At 51.4% G+C, this 15785-nt stretch overlaps 1 protein-coding gene across 3 annotated transcripts in view; it reads right to left on the reverse strand.

Annotated features, from left to right (window-relative positions):
- PLEKHG5 (pleckstrin homology and RhoGEF domain containing G5) overlaps positions 1–15785 on the reverse strand; it is a 107328-nt gene that overhangs the window by 2747 nt on the left and 88796 nt on the right. For all 3 annotated transcript variants that reach the window (XM_053400446.1, XM_053400447.1, XM_053400449.1), the window contains 11 exons: positions 14491–14586; positions 13267–13317; positions 10921–11070; positions 10219–10329; positions 9299–9448; positions 8647–8784; positions 8391–8510; positions 7193–7325; positions 5233–5348; positions 3828–4015; positions 968–1849 (listed from right to left, as the gene is read on the reverse strand). In XM_053400446.1, the coding sequence (XP_053256421.1) occupies positions 968–1849; positions 3828–4015; positions 5233–5348; positions 7193–7325; positions 8391–8510; positions 8647–8784; positions 9299–9448; positions 10219–10329; positions 10921–11070; positions 13267–13317; positions 14491–14586 (2135 nt within the window). The remainder of the gene's footprint in view (positions 1–967; positions 1850–3827; positions 4016–5232; positions 5349–7192; positions 7326–8390; positions 8511–8646; positions 8785–9298; positions 9449–10218; positions 10330–10920; positions 11071–13266; positions 13318–14490; positions 14587–15785) is intronic.

Genomic DNA, 15785 nt, shown 5'->3' on the forward strand with positions numbered 1-15785 from the left:
AGGTGCGTCTTATGGTCGGGTGCATCTTATAGAGTGAAAAATACGGTAAGTTCTTGCAAAAGGAGTGTGTGAAGGTGGAGGTAGCGGAACAAAGTGGGTGAGAGGATCAGGAAGAGAGCTGAAGTCTCTACATAAGAGCAGCCTTGCTGGATCAGGCCCATTCAGTCCAGCATCCCGTTCTCATAGCAGTGAACCAGATGCCTTTATTGGGAAACCCTTAAGTAGGACCTGAGCACAAGAGCAACATTCTCCCCTCCTGCGGCTGCCAGCAACTGGTATTCAGAAGCATCACTGCCTCTGACCCCGGAGGAAGAGCACATAACCGTCAAGTGTCCCTGTTTTCCCGGGAAATTCATGGAATTGCAGAAGAAACCCTGGCTTCTGCTTTCATTCAGGAATGTCCCATCTCCCCGCTCCAAACACAGGAGGAGGATGGGCCAGGGCTTGCACTTAGCAGGGCAACCTTCAGAAGTGGAACCCTTGTGCATGGGGAAGGCATTTCCGCACTGGAGCGGAGGCGACGGACTCGCGCAACGCTCTTGCCAGCCCCTCTCTGCCACTGCGAAAGTTGCTGCCGCCTTTATGGCAGCGTGAGGTGCAGCGTGGGCGGAAGAAGTGAGTGAGGAGGGAAGAGAGCAACTACCAGGTAGGGGCTGCAGCAGGGGAGGCGGGCAGCCAACATGCGCCTCGTTTGGTGCCATGCTTCTGAGCATGCCAGCTGACACACGTCCTGACTTTCTGCTGGAAAATGTTGGAAGGTATGAGAGCATAGCCCTCATGGCTATCAGCCACCACTAGCCTTCCCCTCCATGAATTTATTCAATCCTCTTTTAAAGCCATCTAAATTGGTGGCCACCCCTGCCTCCTGTGGAAGGGAGTTCCGTAGTTTAACTACAGTAGCCTATAATTCCACCTCTCCCCCCCCCAGCCCAGCCCAGCCCAGCCCAGTCTCCCCAGCAGCACTCACGAGGCAGTGAGCGTGGAGTTGAGCAGCAGCGTGGTTCGGATCCGGTAGAGCTGCGCCAGCGTCAGCTTGCGGTGCTGGCTTGCCTGCGGGTCCGACAGAGTCCGGCGGGCGGCAGGCAGCTCCTCTCCCCGGCACTCTCTGCCCAGCCAGCAAGGCGCTTGCAGCCCCGCAGAGGCGGCGGGCAACTCTGGGGAAACGCAGAGCCCGGCTGGTGACCCCTCCTCCGCCTCAGACAGCTCCGAGGTGCTGCTGTTGCTGCTGCTGCTGCCGCCCCCGCCGCCCCCCCGCCCTGCTTTGCCCTGTCTGTGGCCCTGGGGCCCGTTAGTCCGCGGGGAGCCCAGCAGGAACATGGCCGGGCAGAGTTCAGAGAGGCTCTTGCTCTGGGCCAGCTGCAGGGAGGCTGGCAGCATCTGCAAGAGGTTTGCCTCTGATTTGGACTTGAGCACCTTGGTCTTGGCAGGCAGCAGCTGGACTGGCACCTGCCGTCGCAGTTTCGGGGAGCCGGTCCGTTGCGAGGGGGTGGGGGCGCCGTCTTCCTGCTCTGTAGCCCCCCCAGTCTCCTCCTGCTGTTGCCGCTGCTGCTGCTGCCGCTGCTGTTGGTCTGCAAATTCCTGGAAGGAGGTGGGCGACAGGGTGCCATAGGCGCTGTCGATGGAGGCCGAGCGGCAAGACCCAGACTCCGGTTTGAGGCAGTGGTTGGCGGTGCTGGCAGGGAGGGCCTCGCCCAGTTCCATGGTGGGTGTTGTGGAGGAAGCTGTGGTGCTGATGGATGCTTCATCGGACTGGGAGCTGAAGGGACCCACCTCGAAGTCGGGGGAAGGGGGGCCCTCGCTGGCATCTACCACCACCACGGAGATGGTCTCGGTGGAGCCGTCAGAGAGGCTGCAAAGAAGAGGCAGGGAGACATCAGGAAGGCGCTGGTTGCCAGTTAGCTTTTAAGATCAATTTGGGCTCAATTTCAAGAGAGGAGACTTTGACTAAATGTTAGGAAGAACGAGGCAAGGGCCTCCCTATGGTAACACTTCCGCGATGGGCCACTCTTTTCCTTCCCTAAATCTAATTCCTGGACTACTTTTACTCCACCAGGCATTTTGGGGACTGAGGGAGAATGTGAGGTTCTCGCTGCCCCTATTGGAGGCACATGAATTGCACATGAATGAGGATATTTTGTAATGGGAATGTTTCCAAAACTTCTGACAGGTAAGGCTGGCTCTTTCATTTCTGAATTAAGAGACTGAAAGTGCACTTCAGTTGTTCACCAGCTATGGGGAGAAGTGTGAGGGGATAAGATGGACCCTCCTTCAGAGGTGAGCAAGTAGAGCTATTTTTTTATATAAAAAAAACAACTTATTTTTGGCACAGTTTGGCATTTTTTGTAGCATTCAGTTCTCCTGCACTCTGTTTCTAGCCAGTCAAAGATTTCTGGAGCACAGAAGAATCAAGGTGATATCCTTTCCATCTTATATTCGAAGGTACAGTGGTACCTCGGGTTACATACGCGTCAGGTTACATATGCTTCAGGTTACAGACTCCGCTAACCCAGAAATAGTACCTCGGGTTAAGAACTTTGCTTCAGGATGAGAACAGAAATTGTGCTCCGGCGACGCGGCAGCAGCAGGAAGCCCCATTAGCGAAAGTGGTGCTTCAGGTTAAGAACAGTTTCAGGTTACAGACCTCCGGAACCAATTAAGTACTTAACCTGAGGTACCACTGTATACTGCTGCTGAACCTGGAAGCTTTATGTTGCCTGTCATGCTTAATGCCCGCTGATAAGGCATCTTTCCTCAGCCTCTATCTGTTTACCAGAGCAGAGGAAGCAGCCTGACTGGATCAAGGGGCATCTCAGACAGAATCCTCTTCTGACTGATCCAGGGCAGTGTTCTACCACTCTTGAGAATGGGATGCTGGACTAGTTGCGACTTTCGCCACCACATGTCTTCTCATGCCAGAGGTTTTCAACCTTTTGGGGTCCACGGCTCCCTAGACCAACTACATTCTTTCTGCAGCACCCCTGTGGGGCTCAGAAGCTCAGTTACATCACCCCTTGCCTACAGAGCTGGCATCCCCTCAGCCCTCCCTTGTGAAGTGTTCCCTCAGCCTCCTCTCCTCTCCCCTCTCCTTGGGAGTCCTCTGGGCAGCCGCTGCTGCCACCTCTGGTCTCTGAGCTAAAGAGGAGGTGCCTCCTGACACTGCCCAACAGGGGCCTGGGAAGCCAGCCCCAGAGGCACCATTCACCTGGGGAGCTTGCAGCCAGGGCTGCTGCAACAAACAGATAGTTGTGCAAGCCTTTGGGAAGCAGAGATGTGAGAGGGCATCGGAGGAAGGAAAGAGGGACAGAGGCCAGCATTGCCCGTGGCACCCCTGACCCATCATTCAAGGCACACCAGGTTGCCACGGCATACTGCTTGAAAACCACTGCCTTATGTCAATAACAGAACCTGTGGCTCAGGGGCCACATGCGGCCCTCTGTATCTGGCACTCAGAATTCTCCCAAAAGAATATCCCTGCTCCCTAGGCCACAGCTCTCAGGGACCCTGCTTCACACACCTCAATGAAATAGACCCTGAGGATCATGTCGTCCAATCCCCCTGCAATGCAGGAATATGCAGCTGTCCCATACGGGGATCGAACCTGCAACCTTGACATTATCAGCACCATGCTCTAACCAGCTGAGCTATCCAGGCAGATCTAAACTGTGGTGTGGGTGGGTGTAGAGGGGAAGCCTCTGGTTAGTGCATGGCTGGAAAATGGCCTTCTTTACACAATAAGCATCACTTTTCCTTCTGGCCACACTCGGCACTGGCATGTGGCCCCTGGAAAGCCCCCTCTGCTCCTGCCTGTCTCCCCGCCCCAAGCATACCACTGCTGTGAGTCCAAGCTGTTGGTGCTCTTGCGGAGGATGGTGGGGGAGCTGGCTCCCGAAGCGCCACTCTCCCCGTCCTCTTCTTCTTCCTCTTCTTCCTCCTCCTCCTCCTCTTCTTCCTCAAGGCTTTGCAGCTGCTGCTGGCTGCGCTGGTGCTCCTGCAGACGGAGGTGCTGCAACTTGTTCTGCAAGAAGGTACAGGAGGGATGGGATAAGTAGAAAGACCCAGAGATACTACAGCGGAGGGGTGTCGTTACAGCACATTTCGCACCAAGCACTCGCCATCTCAATTTGCTCAAGATGCATCTAGGCATATGAATCAGCAGGTGCAGTTTTTATGCAAGTATAGGCCATGGCTTCTTTGCTCCTCTGTGAGACATGTGGTTTGTTGAACAAAGCATGGGTAAGGCAGCAATAAGGAGACCAGGAATAATTATTACAGATATAAAATTTATAAAGAAATGAAGGGAACAATTGATGAAAATTAAAACCTCACACAGGAAGAAAGGAGAACTTCACTTACGAATTTAGAAATCACTAAATGTGTTAATACCAATTGAAGTCAATCACTGTAGCTGGGGTATAAGGGAATTTATCAAGAGTGGATTGTAATTGTAAAAAGAAAATTGTAAAAAATTTAATGAGCCAGCAAGTGCCCTGGGTGGAGACAGATCCGCACCCAAAAACGGACAAGCAAAGGGGAGAAGTTCTTGAGTGAAACCCTCAGAGTTCTAGATGACTGGAGGGGGGAAATTATCAAAAGGATGAGGGGCTATTAAAAAAATGGTACAGGGCACTGTCATCGGGGGCTGGCATCGCTTTAAATGCATTTTGTGAAACAAGTAGAATAAATGAGGAAAAATGAAAACAAAAAGATAAAATAAATATCAGCTGAACAAAGTCTACATGCCCAGAGGCAGTGGGAGTCTCAATGCCAGTTCCTGCAGGCAAAGGGAAGGAGTGTTGTTTGACTAGATGTGCTCCCAGCCGAAGAACTCATCTTCCCAGTGAGCATAAGAGTTGGGAAAGAGGGTAGGGTGGTGGGGGATAAACTGCAGCAAAAGAAATCTATTCATAGAATCACAGTATGGTAGAGTTCGAAGGGGTCCCAAGGCTCATCCAATCCATCCCACTGCAATGCAGTAAGCGCTGCTCAAGAATCCCTGGCAGGTGGTCATCCGATTTCTCTTTAAAAACCTCAAATAAAGGAGAGGAGGAGATCCTCCTTGGTAGGAATGGGGAACGTGCAGCCCTCCAAGTATTGCTGGACTCGTTCCCATCGGACCCACCCAGGGTGGTTGAGGATGATGGGAGTTGTAGTCCAGCAATGTCTGCAGGGGCAACAGAGCGCCCACAACCTCCACCTTTCGGGGGAAATCCTCTTGGCTCCCATAGCACCCACCTGGGCATTGCAGACAGCCTCGATCCAGCTCCGGCACAGAGACTGCCCACTGGTCTGGAAGGTGTAGGCTCCCACCGCGCTCCGGAACTCGTTCAGGTAGATCAGCAGGAAGGAACCTGATGAGGAAGGCAAGGGAGGGGGAGTCTGGTGTTAGGTTAGTGGTTACTCCTGGGAAGGGAAAGCTGCCGCCGGCACAAGCTCGGCTTCAGGAAGCTGAATGGCGGAAGATTCAGGACAGGTCAAAGAGCCTACAGGATCAGGCCAGTGGCCCACCTAGTCCAACATCCTGGTCTCACGGCGGCAGGTGGCCCAGTGGGGAGCCCGCAAAGGGGACCCAAGGGAGGACTGTCCCCTCCTGTGGTTTCCAGCAACTGGTGTTCAGAAGCGTTGCTGCCTCTAACCATGGAGGCAGCGCATGGCCATTCTGGCTGGTAGTCACTGATATAGCTTTATCCTCCACGAATTTGTCCAAATCCATTCTGAAGCCACCCATGTCAGCAGCCGCCTCCTGCAGGAGCGGCAAAGCGTAACTCTCCAGAGTTCCTCTCTCCTAACACTAGAACTCATGGATAGCCAATGAAGCCGAATGTTGGGAGGCTCAGGAAAAGGCAAACAGAAGTAAAATTTTCCTGCAGTGCATAGTTAACCCATGGGACTCACTCCTGCAGGAGGCAGTGGTGGCCAATGACGTTGATGGCTTTGAAAGAGTTGACAAATTCATGAAGAAGGCTAATAGCCACAATGGCTGCGCCCGGCCAGTACAGCTTCTGAATACCAGTTGCTGGAAACCGCAAGAGAGAAGAGAGGGTTCCTTGCTGGTTTCCCACAGGCATCCGTTTGGCCACTGTGAGAACAGGATGCTGGACTAGATGGGCCATTGGCCTGATCCAGCAGGCTCTTCTGATGTTCAGCCTCCCAAGATCAGGCTCCTTAGGACTGCTAAGGGATTGTGCAAACTAAGAGGAATTCCATCCCCTCCTCCCTTTCTATGATTTATCTTCATCAACTGCAGAAGCAAAATCTGGATTCCTTTGGAGCAGGTTTCGACATTCTGCAGGGCCAGGATCAGACAGCCCTTATCTCAGGGCAATTTATGCACGCAGATTTTCCCCGGATTAGGAATATCTGAGTTTACTGTCGAGAAACTGTGGGCTGCCGGCTGCATAGGGAGAACATCGCATGGATAGGGAGAACACACCACAAAAATCCACACTAAACTCCCGTTTGTGGAATGGTCTCCGCAGGGAGGTTCGGGTTGGCGCCTTCATTATACACCTTTAGGTGCCAGGCAAAAACACTCATCTTTAACCAGGCCTTTGGCTGATTGACATCCAATCCCCTTTTAAAATGTATTGGGGAGGGGGGATTATTGGGTCGTTTTTATTTTTATCATGTATTATGTGTCTTTATGGGACGCAGGTGGCGCTGTGGGTTAAACCACAGAGCCTAGGACTTGCCGATCAGAAGGTCGGCTGTTCAAATCCCCGCGATGGGGTGAGCTCCCGTTGTTCGGTCCCTGCTCCTGCCAACCTAGCAGTTCGAAAGCATGTCAAAGTGCAAGTAGATAAATAGGTAACGCTCCGGCGGGAAGGTAAATGGCATTTCCATGTGCCGCTCTGGTTTGCCAGAAGCGGCTTAGTCATGCTGGCCACATGATCTGGAAGCTGTACGCCGGCTCCCTCGGCCAATATAGCGAAATGAGCGCCGCAACCCCAGAGTCGGTCACGATTGGACCTAATGGTCAGGGGTCCTTTTACCTTTACCTATGTGTCTTTATGTGAGTATAACACAGTATACAAATAACAACAACAGGTGGATGAGTGCTTTGTTTACAAAAAGCAGTTGCAGGGGGGATCAGGATTGAGGCTGTGGCTGTGGCACAGCTCGAGGGGTCAATCCTACAGTGCAGACATATAGCAGTTGTCTGTGAAAAATGACCCAACTCACAAACACCCCTCACCAGGATCCTTGAGCGCACAGCACACCAGCTTGTCAACCAGCAATGGCTGGCGGATGACCTTTGTGCGTTCGGCCTTCTTCACCGGTTTGGTGATGAGGAAGAGGTCCGTGAAGAGAAAGCAGTAAACATCCATCTGGAGAAGAAAAAGATGCCAAATGATCAGAGCATCCTGTGTGGAGCTTGATGCAGGTGCGGGGGAGAGAGAAGGGGGCAGGAATGGGGACCCTTTCTAGAGAGGACAAGGGATGATGTGCACCACATTAGTCTGCAAGTGAAACGTAACCCCCCCAAAAAAAATCCTCTCCACTCTCTCTGCACATGGAAAGCTAGCATGTCAGGGAAAAGACATTTTTGCCTAGCTTTCTGCATGCAAAGGCAGTGTCTCAGCCTCTGGCTTTGGGGGTAGAAATTCTGGGCTGAATCACATGAGATCCCTGAGTCTGAGTTGCAATAGTAACAACAACAAGAAGTGAAGGAATGGGTTTCCCAAACCCAAAACTGACTATGCAGGCAGTTTGAAACGGGCACCAAAATCCCTATTTTTCCTTAGCTAAAATCCATTAACTTGAGCTCTGAGTCAATGTATAAACAAAAACCCGGCTGTATAAACAAGTGCTCAGAGCCCTCTCCTTTATCAGTTCATGACGGCAAGGATGACCTTGGCTGTTCCAGTGGAGTAGGGATGACATGTCTAGGTCTTATCTTACATCCTAATGCACAGACCTAGTCCGGGAACAGTGCCAGAGTGTGTTCTTGGAGTTGGTGACCTCTTGCTCCAAGATAAGAGTAAGAACAGGAATACCCTTTTATGGTCAGAAGTACAGGAAGGAATACCCTTTTATGGACAGAAGTACAGGAAGGAATACCCTTTTATGGTTAAGAATACCAGAGCATGAACATATGTGATGTCAACCTGCATGTATAGGCTGACGTGGTTGGATTCCTGGGAAAGGAGGGAGAGGGTGCCTGGAGGATATATATACTGCCTGAAATTTCTCATTTCTTTGGACTTGCTGTGGACTGACCACGCAGGTGCCTTTCTGCTGTTCTGGAGAGCAGAAATAAAGCACTCTTTCTCTGAACCAACCCTCGGTGTCATTTGACTTCCTTCCTCCTTTCCGGGAGCAATGCAGACCCAATTGGTGAACTCCAATAAGGCTACAGAAGAAGAACATTTACCCTGCCCATCAAAGCTTACCTTACTGTCTTTGCCTTCTTTCATTTTAAGGCTTCCCTCCAGCAGAAGCTGCCGGGTCTCCTCGGCGGAGGTCCCTGGGATGGGGGCTGTCAGGTCCAGTCGCAAGAACTCCTTCAGGATCTGAAGAAAGGGGGTTAAAGCCAAGAGAGTTCAGGCACCTGAGACACTCTCTCCAGCCACCCAGCCCAGGCTGCCATCTCGGGCACCCTTTGCCCACCCTTCTCCCCCACGTCGCGGCCACAGCCTCGCCACCCACCTTGTCCACTTCATCCGTGCTTCCCTCCACCACCTCGTAGGCATCGATGCGGCTCAAGATGCTGGCCAGGCGCTGCTGCTCCTGCCTCTGGCGCATGCGCGAGTTGATGTGGTTGATGAAGCGCTCCACCGAGTTGATCTGGAGGAGGGAAGCCCGCCAGAGGTTATACCCAGGGGGAGGCAGCAATAAGGCGAGGGCGGCACCTGGCTTCCCCAAACTGGGTGCCTTCCAGCTGTGCTGATCTACAACTCCCAGCAGCCAATGGTTCAGCGCTGATGGAGGGTGCTGGGTGTCCAGCAACATCTGGAAGTCACACGGTTTGGAGAGGCTGGCCCAGGCCAGATGTCTCCAGGAAGCCCCAGAACCAGGGTGTGAATGCAACAGCCCGCTCCTACTGCAGTCCTCCCCTGGAATCAAATCCTTAGAGGTAGAGTGCTCCTGGTGGTGGAGGTTCCACCGTGGCTAGACTTTGTCAGAGTTAGGTAGGTTCGCCTTCAAATGCAAACTGAACTGTGTTTCTTCCCCATCCCAATGGAGTCCCAGCCCTTCCTGAGATGGATTTGGGTGCAAACATTTGCTGAATTCCTTGCATCTCTGAGCACACCATCACCTACGCTAGCAGGTGTACCAGGGCACACTGGCAACACTTTACCATGGTGATGATGGCCTCTCGGGTGTGGGGGTCTTCCGTCTTCTTAAGCACCGACTTCAGCAGCAGAGGGTATTTGGTGAGGCGCTGGTGAGGCTTCACTAGCATGTCGCTCAGCTTGAGCCGGTTGCACTGTTTGTGCTTCTCAGCCCACTGCAAGTGGAAGAAAGGAAGCGTCAGTTCCTGGAGCCAAGAAACAGGCCACTAGCCAGTCTGTCACTACTAGCCAGGGGCTTAGCTCCTATCAGGAACACAAGCCAGCCCTGGAAAGGTGCCCCTGCTGCAAGCCACAACCAGCCCAGGAATGAACAGCTTCCAAAAGGAGTCCTAGGTGAAAGACAGACTCTCATTCTAAATAATGGCCAATTCTTGGTGTTTTCAATAGTTCTGTCTTGGCCTCCAGACAAAACTCTGTAAAAACAGCAACAGTCCACTCTGCAGACTGTCTGCCTGGTTTGGACCAATCGAGGAAAAGGGAAAGTACCTATTGGCTAGTACCTCTGCCATCACCAGCCCACCACTTCCCCAGAAGCTCCAGAGCCATTTTGAAACTGCTTTTAAGATTGTTCCCCTCTTTTAGCTGAGCAATAATCATAGAGGATTAATTATAGAATTGTATCATTGGCGTCATTTTGTCCAACTCCCCACAATGCAGGAAGATGCAGCTGGCCCGTACGGGGATCAAACCCACAACCTTGGCGCTATCAGCTCCAACCAACCAAGCTAACCACATAACACTCCTAAAGTGTGGGGCTTAAACAGCCCCCGCACGACTAGGAGAGGTGAGCATTAAGCATTTGCACCTCTGCCTAGCCAGCATTTGACTTGCTGGTGATGGATGTCTGCAGCTTTTCTGAATGTAGGACTCAACTTTGAGGACAGAGGCAGGTGTGGGATTCATAGGATGGTCACAGCCTCCTTACCGTGACGTAGATGCGAAAGAGTTCGTTGTCCCGCAACAAGTTCCTCATGTACTCCATGCAGCCTTCCTCCTCCATGCAGTAGCGGATGTAAGGCTTGAAGTGGGAGCCAAACTGCAAGGGGAAAGCATCAGACTAAAGACACGGGTGCAGGGAGGCAGGAGCAGTGGAGGAGAGCAAGGGCCACCTGAGCAACCCAACTGGCCCTGCGCAGTTGTCCCAAACCGCAGATTCTGGGAGCTAGACTCCCTTTTCCCCTCTGCTCTCCAGCACCACCCCTGTTGATGGCCAGAGATGGTACTGCAGCTACCAGCTCAGCAGAGACCACCTTTTACGAGGAGTCTGTTGGGTTGCATTTTGGTCCTGGAAAAGATGCTCGTTCTGGTTTGGGTGCAACTATTGGATCAAAATCAAGCTGACACCAGATTTCCTGGCCCTCTTTCTCGGCCTCTCAGTGCCCCCTACCGGGCGACTTGCTTCACTTGTGGCACCTTCAACAGCCAGATTTCAACCCTCATTACAACATGTTGGTATAATAAAACAAAACATGCTTCAGAGCTGGGGTAGGAGGCCTTTCGCGCTCCTCTGCTGCTGCAGTTCTGGGACACTGGAATGGTCTCCAGCTGTTGCTCCTTTTCAGGAACAAAGCACCATCCTCTCCTGGCTGCACCCGCATGTAGGCACACTCACTGCATGCACACCTACCATCTTGAAGCCCTTGAAGAAGTCGGTGGGGTCTAGCAGAGCCCGGCTGGTCCTGGCCTTGTCCAAAACGGGGGCCATGACGCTTCTCCAAAGAGCACGGTGCAGCTGGATTATTTCCTGGATGTTGCTGAAAAGACGCTCAGCTTCCACCTGCAGAGTGGGGAACAGCAGACTCTGAGACCCTTCTTACACTCTCAGCAGTGTTGGATTTATGTATAAGCTAAACAAGCTATAGCTTAGGGCCCCACTCTCTTGGGGGCCCCAAAAAAATCTAAAGGGAAAAAACCTGGATGTACATTTCCAAAATATAAGATAAAAAACAAATAAAATAAAACCTACATACAGCAACAGTGTTTTGTGTTGTGTAGGCTCCTATGATGTAAGTAATGGGCCCCGCCTTCTAGCCTGCTCCCTAAAATATCACTGGTTTGCTCATTTCTATATATAGGGTGCCTACATTCTGCATGTGCAAATGGCTTTAGATACCTATTAGGTCCCTAAATTACCATATAGCATACATTCAATACAAAAAACAGCGACAATTTATTGCTGACAAAGGACAGCTGGACATATAAAGGGCCCCATTCCCTTCAGTAGCTTAGGGCCTCATCAGACCTAAATCCGGCCCTGCACTCGAGTCACCTTCCAAGAAGAGCCCCCCTGGGTCAGACTCTCGCTTGCTACTGTCATTCAGTGCACACTGCTCTCTCTGAACAGAGGTGCCACACAGGCACCATGGCAGGAGCCATCGAGAGATGCACACACGCACCCAGCCCCAGGCTCCACCATGAATTTGGCCGATCCCCTTTCAAAGCCACCCACTCCAGCAGCTTCTAACACGTGGTGTCCCACAAAGAAACTGCAAAGGGCATGAAAGTCTACAGTGCCTCTCATCTGTCCCAAATCTCCTTCCATTCCACTGCACCAGATTATTTCAGCTTTCAGACAGTAAGAGCTGTTCGGCAGTGCAATGGTCTCCTTTGGGAGGACTCTCCTTCCTTGGAGGTTTTTAAGCAAAGGTTGGATGGCCATCTGTCATGGATGCTTTAGGTGAGATTCCTGGATTGCAGGGGGGTTGGACTAGATGACCACTGGGTACCCCTCCAACTCAACAATTCTATGATTCTGTTATTCCACAACACAAGAGATGGCAGTGTGGTGTGGCGGTTAGAGCGGAGAGACCAGGGTTCAAATTCCTCCACCTTGCTCAGTCCCAAACTGCACTAGGTGACCTGAGGCCTGTCACTGACTATCAGCCTAACCTACCTCACAGGATTGTTGTGGGGAATAAATAAGGAAGGGGGTAGAACCATGTATGCCACTTTGAACTCCTTAGAGCAGCCATAGGCAAACTCGGCCCTCCAGATGTTTTTGGGACTACAACTCCCATAATCCCTAGCTAACAGGACCAGTGGTCAAGGATAAGGTAAAGGTAAAGGGACCCCTGACCATTAGGTCCAGTTGTGGCCGACTCTGGGGTTGCAGCGCTCATCTCGCTTTATTGGCCGAGGGAGCCAGCGTACATCTTCTGGGTCACGTGGCCAGCATGACTAAGCCGCTTCTGGCAAACCAGAGCAGTGCACAGAAACGCCGTTTACCTATTTATCTACTTATCTACTTACCTATTTACCTATTTATCAACACAGTACCTATTTATCTACTTGCACTTAGGGGTGCTTTCGAACTGCTAGGTTGGCAGGAGCAGGCACCGAGCAACGGGAGCTCACCCCGTCACAGGGATTCGAACCGCGACCTTCTGATCGGCAAGTCCTAGGCTCTGTGGTTTAACCCGCAGTGCCACTCACGTCCCAGGATAGGGGAATCCTAAAGGCACCTAAAGGATGCAGCCGTCTTCCTTTCCCCAGCTCTGCTCTGCAGCCCGATGCAACTACATTTATCTAGCGTTCCTTCTCGATCAAACAGGTTGAGTGCGTTTTCATTGGGAAAACCTGATCAACGGACCTCTGGGACCCAAGAGAACCATTTCCATGATGCAAGAGTTGCCTTGGGTATATCTTTCATCTCTTTAAATAGCTTCTGTGTGCCACAAGCCTGCCAGAGCGTCGTGTGGTTAAGGTATTTCTCCAAACAGTGAAAGATCGCAAGGCGGTTTCTTGTCAGAAATGGGGGTAGGAGGGGGAGAGAAACTGGGCCACTTCCTCAGAGCAGATAAGAGACCAGTGGGGCAGAGGGGAGGGTGCTTCAGAGAGGGCGTTTCGCTACAAAGCCACCAGGAGCAGGAGGCAGACCATTGCTGGCACAGGAAAGTGAGGTTTGGCCCTGGAGGGTGACATCTGACATTTCTGGGGCAACGACCATGTTCAAAGGGAGAGGATGCTAGCTTACCTCACAAAGCAGCCCCGATTCCTGCAAGTTCAACAGGCAACACAGGAACAGCTGAGGAGGAAAGAGAAAAAGAGAGAAATGAGCTATTGCAATGGGGTTTGGTTGTGGGGGTCGCCGTTTGGTTAGATAGCCAGCAAACAAAGGTGATGTTGGTCATGATCCAGGGCTTTGGACCTGACACTGCTTTAAGCGGGATGCTTCCTGGGCAGGGATAGAATGACCACTGTATTTCATGCACTGGCAACCTCAAGGCTGGATTACTGCAATGCACTCTCTGTGGGGCTGCTCTTGGTCTTGGTTTGAAAACTCCAGCTGGTGCAGAATGCAGTGGCCAGATTGCTGATGGGGGCATCTGGCTGAGAACATGTGAAGCCTTTGTTAAAGCACCAGCCGTGCCTGCCCATCTACTAGGCAGCCTGGTTCAAGGTCCTTGTATTAATTGACAAAATCCTGGACAGCTTCAGCCCCCAGGGTACCCCAGGGACCGCCTGAACCGTTATATTTCAGCTAGGCCACCAAGATCCTCTGTAGGAGCATCGTTGATCGTTCCCCGAGGAGGTGCGGCTCATTTGACAAAAACAAGGAATAGAGTCTTCAGTGTCATTAACCCTGCTCTGTGGAACTCCGTGCCACTAGAGTTTCAGCAGGCACCTTGTCTTTCAACTTTTAAACACCTGCTGAAAACTTTTCTATTCCATCAGGCATCTATGGAGGCAATTGAGAGCACATTGTTCCATAAAAGGTACTACATTTCTGGTTTAAACTTTTTTTATATATAGTTTGCATTGTATGGTTTTATGCAGGGGTTACATTCTAAGACACCGCACACATGGTGTATAATTGAAACTCACTGAAAAAGCCTGCAAACATCCTGATCTGCCCCATCCCCACCACCCCATTCTGCCCTTTAGTGACGTTTCAGTGGCATCTTTATGATGTTTCCGGGTCACTTCTGGGTTCGGCACAATGTGGTTGTACACCGTCGCACACATATTGAAAATGCTTAGACAGGGGGCTGCCTGTATTTTTTTATAAACCACACTGATATAGAGCAGTATTTAAATATTTTTTTATGAATGAGTTAATGAATATGCTTCAAGACTTCTGTGTCCTCAAACCCAGCCAGATGGGCGGGGTATAAATAATAAATAAAATTATTATTATTATTATTATTATTATTATTATTATTATTATTAAACACATCCCTTCATCTAAGACGCTTACATCGGTGATGACCTTCAGCTTCCTGATGTAGGAGGCTTCTGTGTGCAGCAGTTCCCAAATAGCTTCCTGCTGGTGGCATTGCCGGCGTGTCAAAACCTAGGAGGGTTAAGAGTCAGAGGCAAGGTTAGGGGCTTCTTCTTCTTTTTACCATTACCTTCCAAGAATATGACAAGCCCCCTTCTGAATCCATTCCCCCCAGGGGTGGGGAACTGGACCCAGCCAGCCACATCCTGGGTTTCCCCACCCCCAGAGGACCGCTCTGGCGAGTGGGTGGGGCACCAGCCACCTGTCAATCACCTGACACTAAAGGAAAACCAAGGCCAAGTGAGGCTCGAAGGGACCGCCCATCAGCTGACAGCCCTGCTTCCTCCAAAGAGTCAGTAGTGCCACGAATTGGCAGGCTCAAAGCTTCTGGGGAGCCCACAAGCCCAGTATGTTTCCGAGCACAATTCAAAGTGTTGGTGCTGACCTTTAAAGCCCTAAACGGCCTTGGCCCTGTATACCTGAAGGAGCGTCTCCACCCCCATCGTTCAGCCCAGACACTGAGGTCCAGCGCCGGGGGCCTTCTGGTGGTTCCCTCACTGCGAGAAGCGAAGTTACAGGCAACCAGACAGAGGGCCTTCTCGGTAGTGGCACCCTCCCTGTGGAATGCCCTCCCTTCAGATGTCAAGGAGATAAAGAACTACACAACTTCTAGAAGACATCTGAAGGCAGCCCTGTATCAGGAGGTTTTCAATGCCTGATGTTTTTCTTATGATACAGCCCTGTATCAGGAAGTTTTCAATGCTTGATGTTTTTATTATGTTTTTAGATATGCCACCCAGATTGGTGGGGTATGAATAATAAAATTATTATTATTGAAAGCAAACCCCTGCCCTGTTGCTTGACCCCAACATACTGGCATACTGTTCCTAAAAGTGGAGGTTCCACTGGCAGACCTTACCCTGAATCTGTCCAATCCCTTTGAATAAATCAAAGCCATCTAAACTAGTATCAGCCTGCCCCTCATCCAGGGATGAAGATTTCCACAAAGTTAATTGTGCAGGGGAAGAAAGGACTTCCCTTTTGTCAGTCCTAAATCAGCTGCTAGATACCTTCACTGGGGTAGGGGGTTCAGGTTAAAGCTTTATTGGAGAATTGAGCCCAGCTAGGTCAAGATCGGGGACACGGGTGGCGCTGTGGGTTAAACCACAGAGCCTAGGACTTGCTGATCAGAAGGTCGGCGGTTCGAATCCCCGCGACGGGGTGAGCTCCTGTTGCTCGGTCCCAGCTCCTGCCAACCTAGCAGTTCGAAA

This window comes from Podarcis raffonei, chromosome 8, assembly GCF_027172205.1.
Source record: "Podarcis raffonei isolate rPodRaf1 chromosome 8, rPodRaf1.pri, whole genome shotgun sequence".
Classification (NCBI taxonomy): domain Eukaryota; kingdom Metazoa; phylum Chordata; class Lepidosauria; order Squamata; family Lacertidae; genus Podarcis; species Podarcis raffonei.